This window comes from Zootoca vivipara, chromosome 9 (assembly GCF_963506605.1).
Source record: "Zootoca vivipara chromosome 9, rZooViv1.1, whole genome shotgun sequence".
Taxonomy (NCBI): Eukaryota; Metazoa; Chordata; class Lepidosauria; order Squamata; family Lacertidae; genus Zootoca; species Zootoca vivipara.
Window position 1 is genome coordinate 12505516 of NC_083284.1, and position 20962 is coordinate 12526477.

The following is a 20962-nucleotide window of genomic DNA, read 5'->3' on the forward strand; positions in this document are numbered from 1 at the left end:
CTCCCATGATCCCTAGCTAACAGGACCAGTGGTCAGGGAAGATGGGAAATGTAGTCCAAAACATCTGGAGGGCCGAAGTTTGGGGATGCCTGGCTTAGATTGAGGAGGTGGTCAAACCATCTGAAGGACCAGGGCCCTAGTGCTCACCTTTCATGAACTGTCCAGACCGAGCTATATATAAAGCAGCGGGGCATAGGATTGGTTGCCTCTGGTCACATGAGATTCTGGTCTGCCGGCTTAGCATCCATGTTTGTACTACCTATCTAGAGGCCCCTTGTTGGTATGGTTAGTAGCGAATCAATGCCTGGTCCACAGCTTTTGAGCTTTGCTATGTTTTGGGCTCTTTGCGCAGTGTAGGTTCTGCCATACTGTGCCTTTGCAGAGGCCCATAGCAGTGTACACAGGTGGGAAGCAGCACTAGTCTTTGCTGGCTCAAGTCCTGCCTCTTCAGGTGCCACTCAGCAGTACTGGCAAGTACATGTTTACCTCACCGACTCAGCCTCTCTTTGGCAGCAACTGCTGCCTCTGGTGAAATCCACATATGAAAGATCTCTGAAAAACCTTAAACAACGTTTGCAGATGTTTGGAAGTTTTCTTCCCATTCTTGGAAAGAGGATGTTTGTTCTTTAATTGCAAAGCCTCAAACAGGAAATCTTTTATTAACAAAAGCATATCAATATGAGTTGCTCGTTTCTATTAACAAGGAGGAAATACATTAAGAAAGATAATTTAAGCAATTACTCCAAAGAACTTCTGAAGATGATGGGCAGATGTTGTCTTCATGCTGTGTGTGTGTGTGTGTGTGTGTGTGTGTTCTGCAAATGGTATAGAAAGGTTGTTGAAGAATTTTGAATATCTTTCATTTAGGAAGATAGTATCCCCCCCCCCACTTTCCTTTATTTCCACCCTATGTATATCACATCTGTTTAATGCAATTACCGTAGCCCTTGCTTCAAATTGCACATTATGGCAAATTAACCAGTTAGGTTTTTCTGTTTGTATAATGCCATAATCCAGTTCCCTGATGGCTTCCATGTGGCTCCAAGAGGGTAAAGGGGTATTCAGAGGGAGGCATGCAGCTGAAGTATTAACCTTCCTCAGAATTGGACCAGGACCTGAAACCAGAATTGAAACCTATCCTTGAGCCATCTTCTCACATTGCTGTGATATGATCCCAAAGCTCCAGGCATTATCCATCAACGGTGTCTCCGGAAAATTTTACACATCACTTGGGTAGACAGGGGGACTAATACCAGTGTATTGGAAGAAGCAAAGATCACCAGTGTTGAAGCAATGATTCTGTAACATCCACTTCGCTGGACTCGTCTTGTTGTGCAGATGCCTGATTATCGTCTTCCAAAGCAACTATTCTATTCCGATCTTAAAAATGGAAAGCGTAATGCTGGTGGTCAACAAAAGAGGTTTAAAGACTCTCTCAAGGCAAATCTTAAAAGAAAATGCTGTATAAACAGCAACAATTGAGAAACACTGGCCTGCGCGCGCTCCAATTGGAGAACAGCCTTTACCAAAGGTGTGGTGGGCTTTGAAGACACCCGAACTCAGGACGCAAGGGAGAAACATGCTAAGAGGAAGGCACACTTGGCGAACCCTCACCATGGTCAACTCCCGCCCAGAAGCCAATGTCCTCACTGTGGAAGGACGTGTGGATCCAGAATTGGCCTCTACAGTCACTTATGGACTCACTGTTAAAACCAGGTTTATGGAAGACAATCGTACTCGGCTGCGAGGGATCACCAAAGAGAGAGCATGGAATCCAGTTTTGCCAGATCTGGATATGTTTTGCTCATCAAGGCTTCTCCAACCAGCACTGCCAAGTTGCCACCAGGTCCTCTTCCTGAAGATTATTCTGTAAGCATTGCTGCTTTGACCAAGTGCCATCCACGATGACTACACTTACGCAGGGGCTCCCATCCAGAGATTGCGCCTGAAGTCAAAACACATTGGGTGCAATGCTGGGTGGGGTTGCCAAAGCATTTTTTCCCCTAGACGCCCGCTTCCTTGTTAATAAAACTTAATGCTCACAAGTCAAATGTGCATAAGTTGCAGGCTGACTGCAATGGCTAAGTATCGACATAGCTTCCTTCAATCAGACCCTCAAATCAGCATCTATGTCACACTGTGGTTGATAACAATACGTCTTGCCTGTTCCATGCCCCTTCTCAGTCCTGCCTTCAAGTTGTTTTAACCTTAGAAACTTTTTTAAAATGAGGTACGAGTTCTCATATGTTGATAAAAGTGCCATGGGTGAAAATGTAAGATGGCAGCAAGAAAGGAGAGGTGCCACTGCTCCATACCATCTAAAAAAAACCACTGTCTGTCTTCATTAGTAAAATCCTCTAGGAAATCTTTCCCCCCAGTCTTTAACCCAGTCTTCATGATGGGAGAGTCCCATGGAGTGCAAGAAGATCAAACCTATCCATTCTGAAGGAAATCAGCCCTGAGTGCTCACTGGAAGGACAGATCGTGAAGCTGAGGCTCCAATACTTTGGCCACCTCATGAGAAGGGAAGACTCCCTGGAAAAGACCCTGATGTTGGGAAAGATGGAGGGTACAAGGAGAAGGGGACAACAGAGGACGAGATGGTTGGACAGTGTTCTCGAAGCTACGAACATAAGTTTGACCAAACTGCGGGAGGCAGTGGAAGACAGGAGTGCCTGGCGTGCTCTGGTCCATGGGGTCACGAAGAGTCGGACACGACTAAACGACTAAACAACAACAATGATGGGAATACTGCCTACAGCTTCACGTAGGACATCCCTTGATTTCCTAGAAACAGGTGACATAAGGGTACAAGGCTCTTGAGCGTAGTGAATGAAAGAGAACCTATTTGCTGATGCAGAGAGCTGTTCTTAAAACATCGTTAGAAATCAAAGGAGAGCGTCAACATCTGCCCAGCCAAGTTCGCTGGATTTTTTTTCTTCTTCGATGTATTTGGCTAAGTGTGCTCTGACGTGGGAGTCCACTGCAAAAAGGAAGAAGACGGAAAACCCAAGCGATGTTTTGCCACCTGAAGATACCTGGAGCAGAAAGACATAAAATGTTAAAAGAAAATAGCAAAGTCAAAGAAGCTCTTGTTTGGAGCAGGTAGAAAAGATCGTTCAAAAGTTTTACACAGCTGATGATAGCCAATCTTTCTTTATTATTATTTAAACCATATCTTTAACAGTCTTTAGACTGGCTTTAGGCAAAGCAAATTGACCATGTGGCTTAAGGATAATTTTCGCATTGCAGCTTAAACATTCAGGAGCATTCCCAGAAGCTCTTTGGGAGACATTGCACTGGGACCACACCATCAGGTCTTAATCACTTCTCAAACTCTTAGCCATACCTCACCTACTAGACTTTCCTGGGTTATAGCCCAGAGAACTCCTGTGCTAAAGAATTAAGAACAGCATCAGGAATCCCAGACTCTCAAGGATCTCCTTACGAGAGTGGTTTGCTCGGAGGCGAGGACTGTGGATCTGTTACCCATGGCAGAGGGGGCACCTGGTTCTTGGCAGTGGGATGGAAGATAGTCCCCCAGGCTCCTCCTCCTCTTCCAGCTGCCCAGCCTTCCCTCTCAGGCCTCTCCTGTTGCTGTGGAATCTCTCTGCTCTATGGGTGGGGCAGGACAGGGAGCTAATAATAATAATAATAATAATAATAATAATAATAATAATAATTTATTATTTATACCCCGCCCATCTGGCTGGGCTTCCCCTGCCACTCTGGGCGGCTTCCAACAAACATTAAAATACATCAAATATCACAGATTAAAAACTTCTAAATGTCAGTTAGTCGTTTATCTCTCTGACCTCTGATGGGAGGGTGTTCCACAAGGCGGGTGCCACTACCGAGAAGGCCCTCTGCCTGGTTCCCTGTAGCTTTGCTTCTCGCAGTGAGGGAACTGCCAGAAGGCCCTCGGCGCTGGACCTCAGTGTCCAGGCAGAACGATGGGGGTGGAGACGCTCCTTCAGGTATACTGGTCCGACTGTCTCTGCTCCCCCAGCCTCTAAAGGTGAAGGAGTGGAGAGACCCTTCTTCCTTACCAGCCTGTTCCACACCGACGGCACCCTCCATGTCCTCCTCCTCTTCTTCTTCTTCCTCACCTGAGAGCACCATGCCCTCCAATATTTCTCCGATGAAAACAGGGGCGTCTTTAGGAAAAGTGGGACATTCCGGGTTCAAATCAGAAACCGGGGCAGCTTCTGTAAATCTGAGACTGTTCCTGGAAAATAGGGACACTTGGAGGGTCTTCTGACCAGCCCCAGCCCCAAGCTAGTAGGGCTCGCTGGGCTCATGGTAAGTCCCTTGGCTCTGACTTTTTAGCCCAACTCCCAGGTCCCCTCTGACTGTTCTTACTGCTTAGTCCTGTCACAGTTCCTCCCTGCCTGCCTGCCTGCCTGCTGTCCATGCTTCTTTGGTGGTGCACGAAAAGTACAGAAAGCTTTTCAGTTTCTAATGCCATCTGAATGAATACAGGAACGCACACTCAGGAGCCTGTTCTCACTGTGAATTACTACTTGCAAATGCAGCCAACACCCTGTTTACACAGATAAGCAAATCCGCAGTCTGCTGAGCTTCCTCCAGTCAGAGCAGCAGCTGTGGAACACTGTGGATAATAGTTGACTGGAAAGCACATGTTGCACACACAGGGGAAACAGTTCTTCTTCTGTACAGGGAAGAAGCTTTTCTTTTGAAGACTTAAAAGCTGCGACATCTGCTGCTCAGCCAGCCACTGTCTCCCCTGCAATCTTGCTTCTGAGATGCGAAAGGAAGGGGTGGTGGTTGGTGGTGGGGGGTTTATTATTGTTTTTTCATGTGTGCCTCTGAACTTTTGTGCATGTGGTTGTTGTTTTTTAAAAGGACACAAAAACTTAGGAGCAATGGCCTAGGGAGCAAGCATCTATTCCTTTGATCCTGGCACTTGTTGGGGTGCAGTTAGCAATCTCTAAACATTTCACAAGGTGTTCTGATTTTATTCACTTTTCCGAACCGATCTTAACAGCCACCGGGGTCACTATAGATAGAACAAGTACTGCAGAGCGAAAAGCTTTCCAACTACTATTTAGCCTTAACATTATTCATTTTGCAGCTTGCCTTTTTTTTTAAGAGCAGGGGAGGGGAATCCACTCAAAAGTGAGAGCTTGAGAAACCTGCTTCTTTTTAGAAACAAGAAAGTCAAGACCCTGAGTATTTCAGATATCTGAAAGGATCTAGGAGTCTTGGTAGACCACAGACTTGACATGAGTCAGCAGTGTGATGCAGCAGCTAAAAAAGCCAATGCAATTCTGGGCTGCATCAATAGGAGTATAGCATCTAGATCTAGGGAAGTAATAGGACCACTGTATTCTGCTCTGGTCAGACCTCACCTGGAGTACTGTGTCCAGTTCTGGGCACCACAGTTCAAGAAGGATACTGACAAGCTGGAACGTGTCCAGAAGAGGGCAACCAAAATGGTCAAAGGCCTGGAAACGATGCCTTATGAGGAACGGCTTAGGGAGCTGGGTATGTTTAGCCTGGAGAAGAGAAGGTTAAGGGGTGATATGATAGCCATGTTCAAATATATGAAAGGATGTCATATGGAGGAGGGAGAAATATTGTTTTCTGCTGCTCCAGAGAAGCGGACACGGAGCAATGGATTCAAACTTCAAGAAAGAAGATTCCACCTAAACATTAGGAAGAACTTCCTGACAGTAAGAGCTGTTCGGCAGTGGAATTTGCTACCAAGGAGTGTGGTGGAGTCTCCTTCTTTGGAGGTCTTTAAGCAGAGGCTTGACAGGCATATGTCAAGAATGCTTTGATGGTGTTTCCTGCTTGGCAGGGGGTTGGACTGGATGGCCCTTGTGGTCTCTTCCAACTCTATGATTCTATGAGAATCTGTGTGCTGTGCTATATACCTGCTATGCTGACAATCCACTTTGTCACCCTTTGCCTGTTCACGAGGAAGAAACAGCTGATGAACACTTTCAAAAAGAGGCTCCAGTAGCTAAACTTGCAGCCCTAGATGGCCAAGGAAGTTGGTTCCACTCATATTAAATTTCACTGGGGAGGGAGGAGTATTTATACAGGAGCAGATGAGAGTCTGCTTCTACGCAGAGATCTCTGTATTGGGGTGACAGCCTTGCTTGCATGAATCTCCCAGCAAACATGTTTTGAAAAATTAGCCGCCAACAATTTCCTTTCCTCGAAACCAGCACCCTTGTATTTCATGCAGGCAACATCGTGAAACGTGAGATAATATTCTAGTCGGCTTTCATCCCTCTTCTGGGCAAATCCGTCAGTTTCAACATTTTTTTCCAGAGCAGAACTGCTAAGGCCATCTGTTTTAAAGACATGGAAGCAAGGTCCGCTTCCTTTGCTTTCTGTAGCCCGGTGGTATGTTTGCTAGATGTAACCTGATCCACAGGTGACAAATTAGTTCCAAACAGTATTCAAGAAAAAATAAATGGTCTGTCATTAAGAATTTATTTTAACTTGTAATGTATTTTAAGCCTCTCCTTTTCAGTCAAATTGTTGTTTCAGGGCCTTGGGGCAGCACCTGCAAAACTGTCCGTGTTTTGGTGGGTTGTTTTTTTAAAAAAAGAAAGCTCCCTCAATGAGTTAATAATTGACTCCTAAATATTGTCTCCCTTTTGCTTTCCACTCATTTACCTTTTATTTGGCACCCCTTCAACCTTTTTTTTTCCATTGAAGACTCTTTCACCAGGTGGCATGGCTGGGGCTTCGATTCCCCCCACCCCACCCCTGATTTTCTTCCCGCTTTTCCACTTGAATAAGTGCACCAAAATAGGATTTATCATGGAGGACTGCTTGCTATCGTAGGCAAACTTTTTCAACAGGGGGCTGGTCCACTGTCCTTCAGACTGGGGGGCAGGGGACAGACTATATTTTGAAGAAGAAAAAATGAACGAATTCCTGTTGTTGTTGTTTAGTCGTTTAGTCGTGTCCGACTCTTCGTGACCCCATGGACCAGAGCACGCCAGGCACTCCTGTCTTCCACTGCCTCCCGCAGTTTGGTCAAACTCATGTTCGTAGCTTCGAGAACACTGTCCAACCATCTCGTCCTCTGCCGTCCCATTCTCCTTGTGCCCTCCATCTTTCCCAACATCAGGGTCTTTTCCAGGGAGTCTTCCCTTCTCATGAGGTGGCCAAAGTATTGGAGCCTCAGCTTCAGGATCTGTCCTTCCAGTGAGCACTCAGGGCTGATTTCCTTCAGAATGGAGAGGTTTGATCTTCTTGCAATCCATGGGACTCTATTCCTATGCCCCACAAATAACCCAGAGATGCATTTTAAATAAAAGGACACATTCTACTCATGTAAAAACACGCTGAATTCTGGACTGTCCACGGGCCGGATTAAGAAGGTGATTGGGCCGGATCCGGTCCCGGGGCCTTAGTTTGCCTACCCATGGTGTAGGCCCTCAAAGGAGCAAAACTTTCTCACTTAACTAACTACACGCTGGCTTATACAGTCAGTCAAGGCATGAATGACATAGCACAGTAGAGGATTTGTGTGAGTCTCTACCCTCTGGTGTACCCCTACCACAGTCTGTTGTTGTTTAGTCGTTTAGTCGTGTCCGACTCTTCATGACCCCATGGACCAGCACACACCAGGCCCTCTTGTCTTCCACTGCCTCCCGCAGTATGGCCAGACTCATGTTGGTGGCTTCGAGAACACTGTCCAAGCATCTTGTCCTCTGTCGTCCCCTTCTCCTTGTGCCCTCAATCTTTCCCAACATCGGGGTCTTTTCCAGGGAGTCTTCTCCTCTCATGAGGTGGCCAAAGTATTAGAGCCTCAGCTTCAGGATCTGTCCTTCCAGTGAGCACTCAGGGCTGATTTACTTCAGAATGGATAGGTTTGATCTTCTTGAAGTCCATGGGACTCTCAAGAGTCTCCTCCAGCACCATAATTCAAAAGCATCAATTCTTCGGCGATCAGCCTTCTTTATGCTCCAGCTCTCCGGCCCCGCACAGCATAGCTCATAGCTTCTCTGAGTTATTCAAGCCCCTTTCGCCACGACAAGGCAGTGATCCATGAAGGAGCTAAACAGTCTAGGATCCCCAAATATCCAAAGAGACCTTGGTTCCCATTAAACCTGCCCTGATATTAAGCGGCTTCTTAGAGGCCTAGGTCTGGGTGTTGCACTTCCTGAGTTGTCGTGACAGGGTGCCAGAGAAGAGCTCCCTTCCCTTGTTTATGTGACAACCAATTTGAATGGCTTTTAGGTGCCGGGTAGAAAATGTCTAACTGACCTGAGCTCTTGGTGATTTTTTTTTTTTTTACGTGGCCTTCATGCCTCCTGTTGTTTTAGTGATGCTTTCGACTTACTGTGTGCTGCTGTTTTGCTGTGTGCCATCTTGTTTCGTTGCGATGTTTTAACTGATATCGCAAGACACCCTGGGGATTTTGTATTGAAGACAGAGCAGAGATGTTGCAATGAGCCAATGTGCTTTGTGTGCGAAGCGCTGGAGGTGAGCTTGGGATGGGATGGGAGCAAGCGCCATGTAGACTGGATTGGTTGTGCATCCCTTCGCCTCGAAATGGCTTTGCGCCCACACCCTTAAAGTCATCTTGTGACATTCGCACTGACTGTTTAATTATCAGTACTGTATGAAACACATTGTCTGCTGTTGATCACGCTAAGGGGTGAGATGTTTTAAAAGACTGCCTATAAACCTATCTTCTCTTGAGGCGGAAAGGTGTGGCAAAGCTGAAAAGCGATAGAACATCTTAAGAGAATCTATCCAACACACTTGTAACTTTTATGAATGAAAGCTTTATAAGTGCTTATAAAGTACTTCTAAATGAATTTTTTGAAAGGGGGCGAAAAGAACAATGAAGTTGAATGCTGACAGGTGATACAGGATCAAAAGCAAAAGGAAGCCTTTGTACCTTTATCACAGGATTTCTTTTTACTTTCAAATATTTTTGATAGAGTGTTTGAAGATTTTTTTTTTTAGGAGACACTGATAGACATCCAGGCTGCTTCCCTGTAGAGCTGTGTAACTTTTGTCATTCTTCACATGGCAGATTTGTGCGAAAACACCTACTTTAGGAAATTAATTTTACAATCAGATGAGAGTTGAAAGATGTCCTTTATGTTGTACACCTAACATAAGACAGAGTACACTTTGCCAACTTTTTAAACATTGGAACATCCCATGTAATTTAAGGTGTTTGCTTTTAATCTGTTACTTCTGCTTTTTTTAAAAAAATGAAGCAATTATTCATATGCTCACAACAAGCTTTCTGTCTTTTATCCTTGCAGCTTCAATATATCGTTTATTACAGTTCTTGCAATTTAGAGGAAATACTTTTCTGCTAGGAGTAGAAATTCTTTTATCACAGCTCAATTTTTCCTCTTCTGAGGCTTTTTCTCTGCAGTGGTTGGGGAGGAAAAGACATTGCTGAGTTTTGATTCTGAGGCACACACCCCTTTTATAAAAAATAGGATCCTTCTGGTCTTTCCAGTCTGGGATATTTACAGTGGTAAATACCCTAGCCACATATGCACCATTGTTTTAATGGTGGTATCATGGCTTCCCTGCTCACATTCTGCCCATCCTCCAAATCCAACTGATCTCCCTGATGTGTGGAAATGGCAAATGTTTGTTTTACTCCAGGAGCCAAAGAGAGTGACTTTCAGCTTTCTCAGAACATGCAATTATTGTGCTGCATTCCCTCCTCAGAATTAGTTGTTGTTTCCCGCCCACCTCAGTTTCACATGCCTCCTTATAAAAACAAAACTCCAAGCTCCCTGCTTCTGCCACCGGGATCCTGCTTCCTAGTTTTGACATGTACCCAATTCTAAAGAACACTCCTCCATGCCTGTTTTGGAGCTCCTATGCTTTGTAGAGAGCGCAAAATGTGCTCTGAAGCTCAACATCAAAAAAGCTAAGATCATGGCCACTGGTCCCATCACCTCCTGGCAAATAGAAGGGGAAGAAATGGAGGCAGTGAGAGATTTTACTTTCTTGGGCTCCATGATCACTGCAGATGGTGACAGCAGTCACAAAATTAAAAGCCGCCTGCTTCTTGGGAGAAAAGCAATGATAAACCTAGGCAGCATCTTAAAAAGCAGAGACATCACCTTGCCTACAAAGGTCCCTATAGTTAAAGCTATGGTTTTCCCAGTAGTGATGTATGGATGTGAGAGCTGGACCATAAAGAAGGCTGATCGCTGAGGAATTGATGCTTTTGAATTATGGTGCTGGAGGAGACTCTTGAGAGTCCCATGGACTGCAAGAAGACCAAACCTATCCATTCTGAAGGAAATCACCCCTGAGTGCTCACTGGAAGGACAGATCATGAAGCTGAGGCTCCAATACTTTGGCCACCTTATGAGAAGAGAAGACTCCCTGGAAAAGACCCTGATGTTGGGAAAGATGGAGGGCACAAGGAGAAGGGGACGGCAGAGGACGAGATGGTTGGACAGTGTTCTCGAAGCTACTAACATGAGATTGACCAAACTGCGGGAGGCAGTGGAAGACAGGAGTGCCTGGCGTGCTATGGTCCATGGGGTCACGAAGAGTTGGACACGTCTAAACGACAACAATGCTTTGTAGATGGATTAGGGGAGTATTCTTTGATTTGGTTTACATTCCCATTGGAGCATTGACCAGACCTGTTGTGCCTCACAGAGACTGAGAGAGTTCCTTCGGACACCTCTAACATTCTCCCACTGGGGCACATTCTGTAGCAATAGCGTAGTCTCCTATAGTGAGTCTGCCCTTGTGTTATGATCAGGAAATGCCTCAGGGACCCCAGAGTTGTACAGTTTGTACAGAGGTGTACAGTTTGAAAACCACTTGGAGTCTTATCGCAGCCTTGCAAATCAGTTCACAAAAGTTACTGATATTTGTAAGGTGTCATGTACTTAGATAGTGCATTGTTGTTCCATACATTTTCATAATTGTTGACATAGCGGGGATAAGGAACCACTTGGAGGGTGTTTGAATTTGCCTCCTCCCTTCCCCTCCCCCCTCCCTCCCTCCCTCCCTCCCTTCCTTCCTTTGAAATCATTTTTATTTGATTTTACAAATGCGAATTAGTTACAATGCTAAATACATATCTATAAAATGAGATTTCTCCGAATCTCACAACTTCCCCCCATCCATTCCATGGGGCTTATTGTCAACATTTCCAACGGCATTTTATTTCATAGTCTATGTTTTGTATCTATCCATATTGTCCATAATATTTGTTACATGAAAGTGGGATTAACCGGTAAAATCCTGCCAAAGTTTTCATCTGTTTACAGTGGTCTCCTAAATAAATGATAAACTTTCCCCATTCTTTCTTGAATTTCTTGTCTGCCCCCTTTCTTTCTTTCTTTCTTTCTTTCTTTCTTTCTTTCTTTCTTTCTATTGATGCATATGTGAATTTTAATGCTTCTATGGGGATAGAGATTTTAAATTTGGACTTTTGAGAGTGCATCTGGTCTTGGATCACCAAACTTTTAAAAAAAGAGAGGAAAGCCCCAAAATATTGGGGATTTTCTTTCTCTTTTACCAAGAAGGAAGGAAGGAAGGAAGGAAGGAAGGAAGGAAGGGAGGAAGGAAGGGAGGAAGGAAGGAAGGATACACTTTCTTTACTGTATTTCTACCCTCCATTTTCAGTCAATATTGGCTGCCAAGGTGCTGTAGCAGCAGCATAATTGCACAGGTGTATCCAGTTTCCCATTCATGCCAACCAAAGATACAACAGAAACATTTTTGCCCAATTGTCACCTATTTAGAATACAAACAAAAACTATTCAGATTTTGCCAGGGAATGTCTGTACCACATGTCCTTTCTCCTTCCCAGGACTCAAAACAGGAACTTGTTCTTACTGCCACTGCTCAGTCCAATAATATGTGTAGTATTAGATAGTCGCTTAGCATTCCTAAACTGCCCCCCAAGTAAGTATATAATAGTCTTTCATTGCCCTCAGATATTCTCTCTTTAAAAGCAGCTTCAAGGCTATTTTCTCTTAAGGCAGCTGCAATTTCCTAGCAAATTCAAATAGGTAATTAGAGCGCAGGTCACACCTTTCCCCATGACAGCCTCAGGGCAAGGAAAAGGTAAATGAAAGGAGATGGAAGTCCTCCCAGAAACAAAGACCACACTCACAGAGCAAATTTGTGAAATCCACTTATTCCAAGTCTTCATCTTCGTTTACTGGATCTTGTTCAGCACAAAAATGGACACAAGCCACAGAGCTTTTTGCAACCCAGAGCAGGATGCTCTGCCCTTCAAAGGGCTGGCTCAATATTTGATGGCAATTCAATCAGAACCTGACTGAGCTTGCCCAATGGCTTTTCTTTAAGGGTAAGATTCAAGCATAGGAATGGGCTCTTGAGTCCCCCTCTGGTTGTCTCCGGGCAATTTCAAGTTGCAGACGCTACCAGGTAATTCGTTGATTCCCTGCTATTGGAGTAAGGACATTTTTCTGTTGCCTATATATCTTTGCAAGATGCCATGTACAATGTATGTTTGTTAAACAAAGGTACATGAAAGCTGCCACTCTTTCATAGTAAAAATACGTTTGGAAACAAATTGGCTTCCTTTTGTAAAGATGGAAAGACAATGTATGGAAAATAATTAACTAAATAAATAGGAAAAGGGCTGGAGCAGAATGTAAAATATCAATTCACTGATTAATTCAGGGCTCATTCTAACAGTGGGTTTCCAATACTACTTGTCAGATACTATAGGTGTTTTTCTGGGATGCACTTGCTATGAAAGCCAGACGGGGTTAGTGTATAGGCAGTGCAAGCTGAGTCCAGGATTTTTCCATGAATTCACTCTTTGGCCTTGAGTGATCTTTTTCTCTGTCTAAAGCAAGAGCAAACACACTGATATTTGCATAACTCTTTGCAAATGCAAAATGCAGTCTAACATGCTCTGCTCTGAGAGTAAGCCCTAAGGTAAAGGTAAAGGGACCCCTGACCAGCAGGTCCAGTCATGACCGACTCTGGGGTTGCGCGCTCATCTCGCATTATTGGCCGAGGGAGCCGGCGTACAGCTTCCAGTTCATGTGGCCAGCATGACAAAGCCGCTTCTGGCAAACCAGAGCAGCACATGGAAACACCGTTTACCTTCCTGCTGTAGCGGTTCCTATTTATCTACTTGCATTTTGATGTGCTTTCGAACTGCTAGGTTGGCAGGAGCTGGGACCAAGCAACGGGAGCTCGCCCCGTCACAGGGATTCGAGCCGCCGACCTTCTGATCAGCAGGCCCTAGGCTCAGTGGTTTAACCCACAGCGCCACTGAACTCAATTGGACTTACTTTGGAGTAAACATGCACTCTGTTGTGCAAACTGCCCTGGGATCTTCGGAGGAAGGGCAGTATACAAATTAATAATAATAATAATAATAATACCTTGGACTTGGCTGGAAAAGTATAGCATGAAATATAGTACATGTCCTCAAAAGCAAATAATCAGTATGAATGGCAAAAGTCCTCCTTGTTTGGACACTTTATTTTAATCACACTTTTCTATCCCCTTCTGCTCTCTCTCCCATTCCCAGTCCATAATCTTCATTCGGGATCTAAATTTCCGTGGCCAGGAAGTATCTGCATATATCGATTATGCACACCGGTTAAAGGTGGACGAGTTTGAAGTCTATTTCAGTGGCAAGAAGAAGCTTTTCCCCAGGCACTCTGATCTGAGGTTGGTTGCTCATTTTCTTCCTATTTATGAAATACAGGCAGTTAGCATAGTAAGTTTCCATTGACATCTGTGGGAAGGCCATGGCCTGTTCTTGGATCTCTGCCTTTTTAGTTGGAACCACGCAAGCCCATAGCCTTCTGGGTGGTGGCCATTGACTTCAGTGAGAAGGTATCGATGTAATTGTTCATACAACTGAGCTACAAATAAAGCAGTAACATGGAAACAACAGTATTCAAATCAAATTAGCTGCAATACACAGTCAATTTACATAGTAGCAAAGGGGCATGGGGACAATCCAAACAGCACATTATTAGTTGTTGTTTTTAAAAAGCCCAACGGAGAAAGGACAGGCTTCACTGTCCACCAGAAAACCAAAAAATGGGGAGTGAAATACAGTTCTCGAGGGAGGGCATTCCAGAGCCTCATAGCTGCAGCAATGAATGCCTGCTTACCAACTTAACCTCAGATAGAGGCAGGACATGGAACAGAGCCCCTTCTAAAGATTTAATTGGTGGACAGTCTGATATGGAAACCAGTGGTCATTTAGCTACCTGGGCCCAAGCCATTTTGGAATTTTGCACTGGAATCTGAAAAAAAAAAAAACCAACAACAACCAGGGAACAGTATAGCTGGAAGAGTATTGGAGTAACATAAAGAATGTGGACCAGAAAGCTCTAACACTTGTTTATGTGTATACTGTATGTCTGTTGCTTAATTTCTCATGCCACTATTCAACATTTCCCTCCCCCCGTGATATAATCTGAGGCCCTTCTCCCTGTGCTCCCTTCTCAAGGTGTCCATAGGGTGGCAACACAATATTGGGCCTTTTCAGGGGTGGCCTCCCATTTGTGAAATGCTCTCTTTTTTCTCTTGTCCTGGGTTTTTGGCCCTTAGTTTGAATGGTGGCACCATGGCCTCTTTTGGTGGTGTGGGATCTGTAAGTCCTGGCTTTTACCTATTTAGATATATTTGTAAGGTTTTTTTTTATTGGTTCTTAACTGATTTTAATAAGTCCCACCTTTTACCTATTTAGATATATTTGTAGGGTTTTTTATTGGTTCTAAACTGATTTTAATAATAATAATAATAATAATAATAATAATAATAATAATAATAATATATTAACTAAAGCCATTTTCTCTACCAAAAAGGGAATGTACAACAGAGGTACAATGTTTCTCTGTGTGCCCTTGCTCTCCAACTTTAGCATGTAGATGAGATAATCATGAAGATGTATTTGATAGAGAAGTATTTGTATTTAAGAGAAGTAGACCAGATAATGTAAATGTGGAGGAGGCAGTCTTAACGGTGCAGAAGACCCAAGCCTTGTACAGGATAAAGCCATAATCCTGATAGGGCTGAGTGAAATTATCTGAAAGCAGGGAAGAACCAGTGCAGATGGTGGAGCATTGGTCTAATGCAGGCACAGGCAAACTCGGACCTCCAGATGTTTTGAGACTACAATTCCCATCATCCCTGACCACTGGTCCTGCTAGCTAGGGATGATGGGAGTTGTAGTGCCAAAACGTCTGGAGGGCCGAGTTTGCCTATGCCTGGTCTAATGTGTTCCCAGCCGTGTGACAGTAGCAGCCCCAAAATTATTATGGGTGATGTGGTCAAATAAATTGTAAGGTAAAAAGCTAAAGGACCCCTGGACGGTTAAGTCCAGTTGAAGGCGAATATGGTGTTGTGGCGCTCATCTCGCTTTCAGGCCGAGGGAGCCGGCATTTGTCCACAGACAGCTTTCTGGGTCATGTGGCCAGCAGGACTAAACCGCTTCTGGCGCAACAGAACACTGTGACAGAAACCAGAGCGCATGAAAACAACATTTACCTTCCCGCCGCAGCGGTACCTATTTATCAACTTGCACTGGTGTGCTTTCGAACTGCTAGGTGGACAGGAGCTAGGACCGAGCAATGGGAACTCACCCTGTCGTGGGGATTCGAACCGCCAACCTTCTGATTAGCAAGCCCAAGAGGCTCAGTGGTTTAGACCACAGTGGCAGCAAATGCATCTCATTAAATCAGGGACAGGGAATCTGTGGCCCACCAGACTATAATTCCCATCATCCCTGACTATTGCCCATGTGGACTGGGGATAATGGGAGTTGGAGTTCAGCAACATTTGAAAGGCCACGGGTTCCCTGCTTCTGGATTAAGCAGTTTTCCCCCACCGTTTTTCTGATTCCAACTGCAGGGTTTTTTTTATTGAAAAGATTCTGTCTGAATAATATTGTGCACATGTGCGTGTAACCTCTATTTTGGTCATCAGGAGCTTACTGCTGATTAATATACCCGGCCACTGATTAATAATGGTGACTTCACTGATCAGACTTCACTGATCAAAATTTGCTTTTTCGTAGAAAAGTTAATTTTGAGTATTAAAAAGGATTATACAGTGGTACCTCGGTTTATGAACACAATTGGTTCCGGAAGTCTGTTCATAAACTGAAGCGTTCATAAACTGAAGCGAACTTTCCCATTGAAAGTAATAGAAAGTGGATTAATCCGTTCCAGACGGGTTCGCGGAGTACTTCAACTGAAGCATTCATAAACTGAAACATGGGTGTAATTGGTTCCGGAAGTCTGTTCATAAACTGAAGCATTCATAAACTGAAGCGAACTTTCCCATTAAAAGTAATGGAAAGTGAATTAATCCGTTCCAGATGGGTCCGCGGCGTTCATAAACCGAAAATTCATAAACCGAGGTGTTCATAAACCGAGGTTCCACTGTATTATTATTGTGGAAACTGCCTAACTGATAATTAACAAGGAACCCAGAGTGGGGGGAGTCGGGGAAGCCCAAATTGTTATGATAATGATATGAATTAAGAAGTGTTTGTTTGTTTTTTGTTCAGTATTTGTCTTTTCCTTTTTTTATTTTCTTTCTTTTTTGGCCTTTTTTAGGTCTTTTTTTGCTTGTTTTTGTCTTTTTGTTTTATCACTCTATGTACCGGTATGAATGTAATTTGATTATGATGTACTTTCAGACATGAAGTTAATGGAAAATGAATAAAAATTATTTTTTAAAAAACAAACAAACAAAATTTGCTTTTTCCAGTAGGGGAACTGCCACCCCCCCCCCTGGTGATTTTGGTTGCCCTCATCTGCACCCTGTCCAGACCCACAGTTTCCTTTTTGAGATGTGGGGACCAGGATTGTGCGCAATTTTCCAAGTGTGACCACATCATTTATTTGTGGTTTTATGATAGTGGCTGTTTTATTTTGGACTTGTTTCCCAGTGATTCCTAGCATGGAATTGGCCTTTTCTCGGCTTCACCACTCAGGGTTAACATTTCCATTGAGCTATCCAACATGACCTCAATACCCCGTCCTTCATCAGCCACTGCCAGCTCGGACCCCCATTAGTGTATATGTGCAGTTGGGGGAATTTTTGCCCCCAGATCCATCAGTGGACACTTACTTGCACTGGACCACATTTGCAATTTTATTGACTGTTCATTCAGATTGAAGATTCCTTGGAGGAAAGTGGGGTTGAGACAGATATGTGCTTGTTCCAGTTATACACACTTTGACTTAGTACCAGGAGTGTATGGTGATGAATGGTTCTGCAAAAGATTTAGAATCATAGAATTGCACTGTTCGAAGGGACCCCAAGGGTCATTTCATCCAATTCCTTGCAATGCAAGAATCTCAGCTAAAGCATCCATGACAGATGGCCGTCCAACCGCTGCTTAAAACCTCCAGGGGAGAAGAGTCCACCACTTCCTGAGGGAATTGGTTCCACTGTCAAACAGCTCTTACTGTCAGGAAATTCTTCCTGATGTTTAGTTGGAATCTCCTCCTTGTAACCTGAAGCCATTGGTTTGAGTCCTGGCCTCCAGAGCAGGAGGAGACAAGCTTGCTCCATCTTCCATGTGACAGCCCTTGAGATATTTGAAGATGGCTATCATATTATATCATAGCAATCATACATCATATTATGGTGCTGGAGGAGACTCTTGAGAGTCCCATGGACTGCTAGAAGATCAAACCTATCCATTCTTAAGGAAATCAGCCCTGAGTGCTCACTGGAAGGACAGATCGTGAAGCTGAGGCTCCAATACTTTGGCCACCTCATGAGAAGAGAAGACTCCCTGGAAAAGACCCTGATGTTGGGAAAGATGGAGGGCACTAGGAGAAGGAGACGACAGAGGACGAGATGGTTGGACAGTGTTCTCGAAGCTACGAACATGAGTTTGACCAAACTGCGGGAGGCAGTGGAAGATAGGAGTGCCTGGCGTGCTCTGGTCCATGGGGTCACGAAGAGTCGGACACGACTAAACGACTAAACAACAACAACAACAACATATCTCCTCCCAGTCTCCTCTTTTCCAGGCTAAATCGTATGTACAAAATTCTCTCTCTCTCTCTCTCTCTCTCTCTCTCTCTCTCTCTCTCTCTCTCTCACACACACACACACACACACACACACACACATATTCATTCTTTTGGCGTACAATGCCCTTGCCATCCCAGTGTAATTTTAGACAGTTCTGGTGTTTGTGGTTTTCAAATGTGGTGTTCCAAGGATCCGGAACCCGCCCTTTCCACTTCCCCTCCTTGCCACATTCATTGGTAAACAAAAACCTTTGTATTTAGCTGAACTTTTATTTTCATTTAACCTGGGAGATATGAGAGGTAGAAGTAGCCGTCCTTGCAGACAAGTGGTGGGCAGAAACAAAAAATGCCCCCCCCCCCAAGAAGAAGCAGCTCTAATATAAAGTATTTGTGTATTTCCGGGGGATTCTGCTGTTTGTTTCGGCATACCTTCAGGATATTTTCCTTGCTAATGAATTCATGTGTGTCTGATACAAAATTACTGATTCTGAAAGGATATTCTAAAGTAAGACTTCCATCAGTGATAGGATAAACCAGTGATATTAAGGCCACGATGGAAACACCAGGTTCAAATTGGTCTTTTGCTCTGTGACACTCAGAGTTCTAATTTGGACATAGAACCCAACATGGTGGGATCCCCCCCCCCTGCTTCCTAGCAGGGTTCTTACTCCCTCTTAATGACATGCTCTTGGGAAAGTATTTCCTTTTGAGCCACATTAAATTTGTTGCCCTTTAATTTCATTGGGTGCTTTTCTGTGCTTATAGCTACGGAGGATGTATAGGTCATTTGGCTGACAGTTTATAGCAGGGCAGACCAACTTCTGGATTCTTGTGGCTGTTCTATCCTCTAGCCCAGATGCCAGATGTGTGTTTTGTCACACGGCCTAAACATCTTATGGTTGGTTGGGCTATGTAATAAAGCTGGCACCATTTTAGAACAAGGACTTCACTGTTCGAGAACACAGACTCCTGCAGAGAGCATGTTTGAACCCTCTACTCCTCATTGGTAGGGACCAGTCATACCTGTTCTTTGCGAAATGTTGTTGTTGTTGTTGTTGTTGTTGTTAGTATAATAATCTTCTCTCCTATAATTTTCACATATTTATAAGGCCACGCCAGTTGTGTTTGTTTGTATATGTCAGTGATGGCGAACCTATGACACGCGTGTCAGACATGACACGCAGAGCCCTCACTGCTGGCACGCAGCCCATTCGCGCTGTTGTTGTTGCCCCCCCCTTTGTTCTCCTGTTCCTCCTCATGCTACAGCTTGTCCCCACTGTTAAATCTCAGATCCTTTTTTTGTTGTTGTTGTTGCTGGTAGCCAGAGATTGGTTTTTTAACCCTTTCTGTGCTGTTTTTTTCTGGCGCTTTAGCAGACGATGATTGGGTGTAACAGCGTTCGTTTTTTAACCTGTTCTGTGCTGGTTTTTTTGGCGCTTTGGCAGACTATGTCGGTGCTGCATGTTAGTTCCACGTGCCAGCAGTGAGGTATTATTTGTCATTTATTTCTGTTCTCTTTTCCCCCCAGCACCCCCCCCCCAAAAAAACCTCCAAAACTTGGGTCAGCAGCTCCCCCCAAAAAAGCTCAACAACTCTGGGCACTTCGTGATAAATAAGGGGTTTTTGGTTTGGTTTGGTTAAATAATTAGTTTTTGGTTTATTAAATACAGTTATATATTACAATTATATATTTTTGTTATTTAAACTATAAATATCGTGAAATTATGGTTTTTTTCTCAAATGACACACACCACCCGAGTTATGCTCGGTTTTTTGGCAGATTTTGACACACCAAGCTCAAAAGGTTGCCCATCACTGGTATATGTCATAGCTGTCAACCCGCCCTTTTTTTACTGGAAATTCCCTTATTCCAGCGCCATTTCCCACTGCTATCCTGGATTGTTAGATATACCGTAGACTGTCCCCGGGACAGGTGAGGCTGCTGATCCCTTATTTTCAAATCCGAAAGTTGACAGCTATGATATATGTGCCGTTTTAAATTGCCTACTTGCTTAACACAGCTTGAGAAATATAACTCTCTTTTTTACTCTCTCTCTCTCCATCCTCTTTCCAATTTGTAATGGAATCCATCATATCTTTCGGAATCTTGATTTTAAGACGCCACAGTGGAGAATCTAGCCACAAGCTTTGGGAATTTCTTCCAATGGTTAATTAGCCTCACTACTAGAGATTGCTGATTTCCACATCTAGCTATCAGATTTTGTCCAGCTTTTCTTTATCTGCTTGCTTAAAACAGCTCTGTGCCATCACCTGTGATCTCTTGCCTAGATAAGATTAATCACAACCTGACCTTCCCTTCAGTAAGCTAATTAGATTGAACTCCCTTAAACTCTCAAACCAGACGCCTGCACAAAGAATCCAGGCACCATGACACCTTATTATGATTACAACACATACAAACCACAGCAATATCAAGGCTTTCTTTCAGACAGGAGCACATGATCGGTGAGCTTGACAATGATACCAGGGAAGGACCTAGAAAAGATCATTCAACAGTCGGTCTGTGAACACATAGAAAAGTGATTATTAAGACCCAGCAAGGGTTTCTCAAAAATAAGTTATGTCAAACAAATCTCTCTCTTTTTTTCTTTTCTTTTTTGATGGAGTTACAAGCTTGGTGGATCCAGGGGATGCTATGGGCATAGTATATCTTGATTTCACTAAGGCTTTTTGACAAAGTCCCCCATGATATTTTTCTCACACCCCAGATTGCAATGCCACCATCAAACTAAATGTCTAAATCAGCACCATTATTGAGGGAGTAGGTGGCAGCTCAACACAGTGCTGGTTGATCTGGATTCGACCTCAGACAGCTGAAACTTTAGCAAAGGTGGCAGGTGAGGCCCTTCCTCTTACAATCTCTCTCACCCTGTCGCCACAGAAGCAGACAGCGTTCTTCTAATCAGATCAATCTCATACATGACATTACAAGGTATTTCCTC

General features: G+C 44.0%; 1 protein-coding gene across 1 annotated transcript in view; it reads left to right on the forward strand.

Moving 5' to 3' along the window:
- CFAP299 (cilia and flagella associated protein 299) overlaps positions 1-20962 on the forward strand; it is a 325747-nt gene that overhangs the window by 259766 nt on the left and 45019 nt on the right. The window contains exon 4 of the mRNA XM_060278392.1: positions 13517-13659. Coding sequence (XP_060134375.1) covers positions 13517-13659 — 143 coding nt within the window. The remainder of the gene's footprint in view (positions 1-13516; positions 13660-20962) is intronic.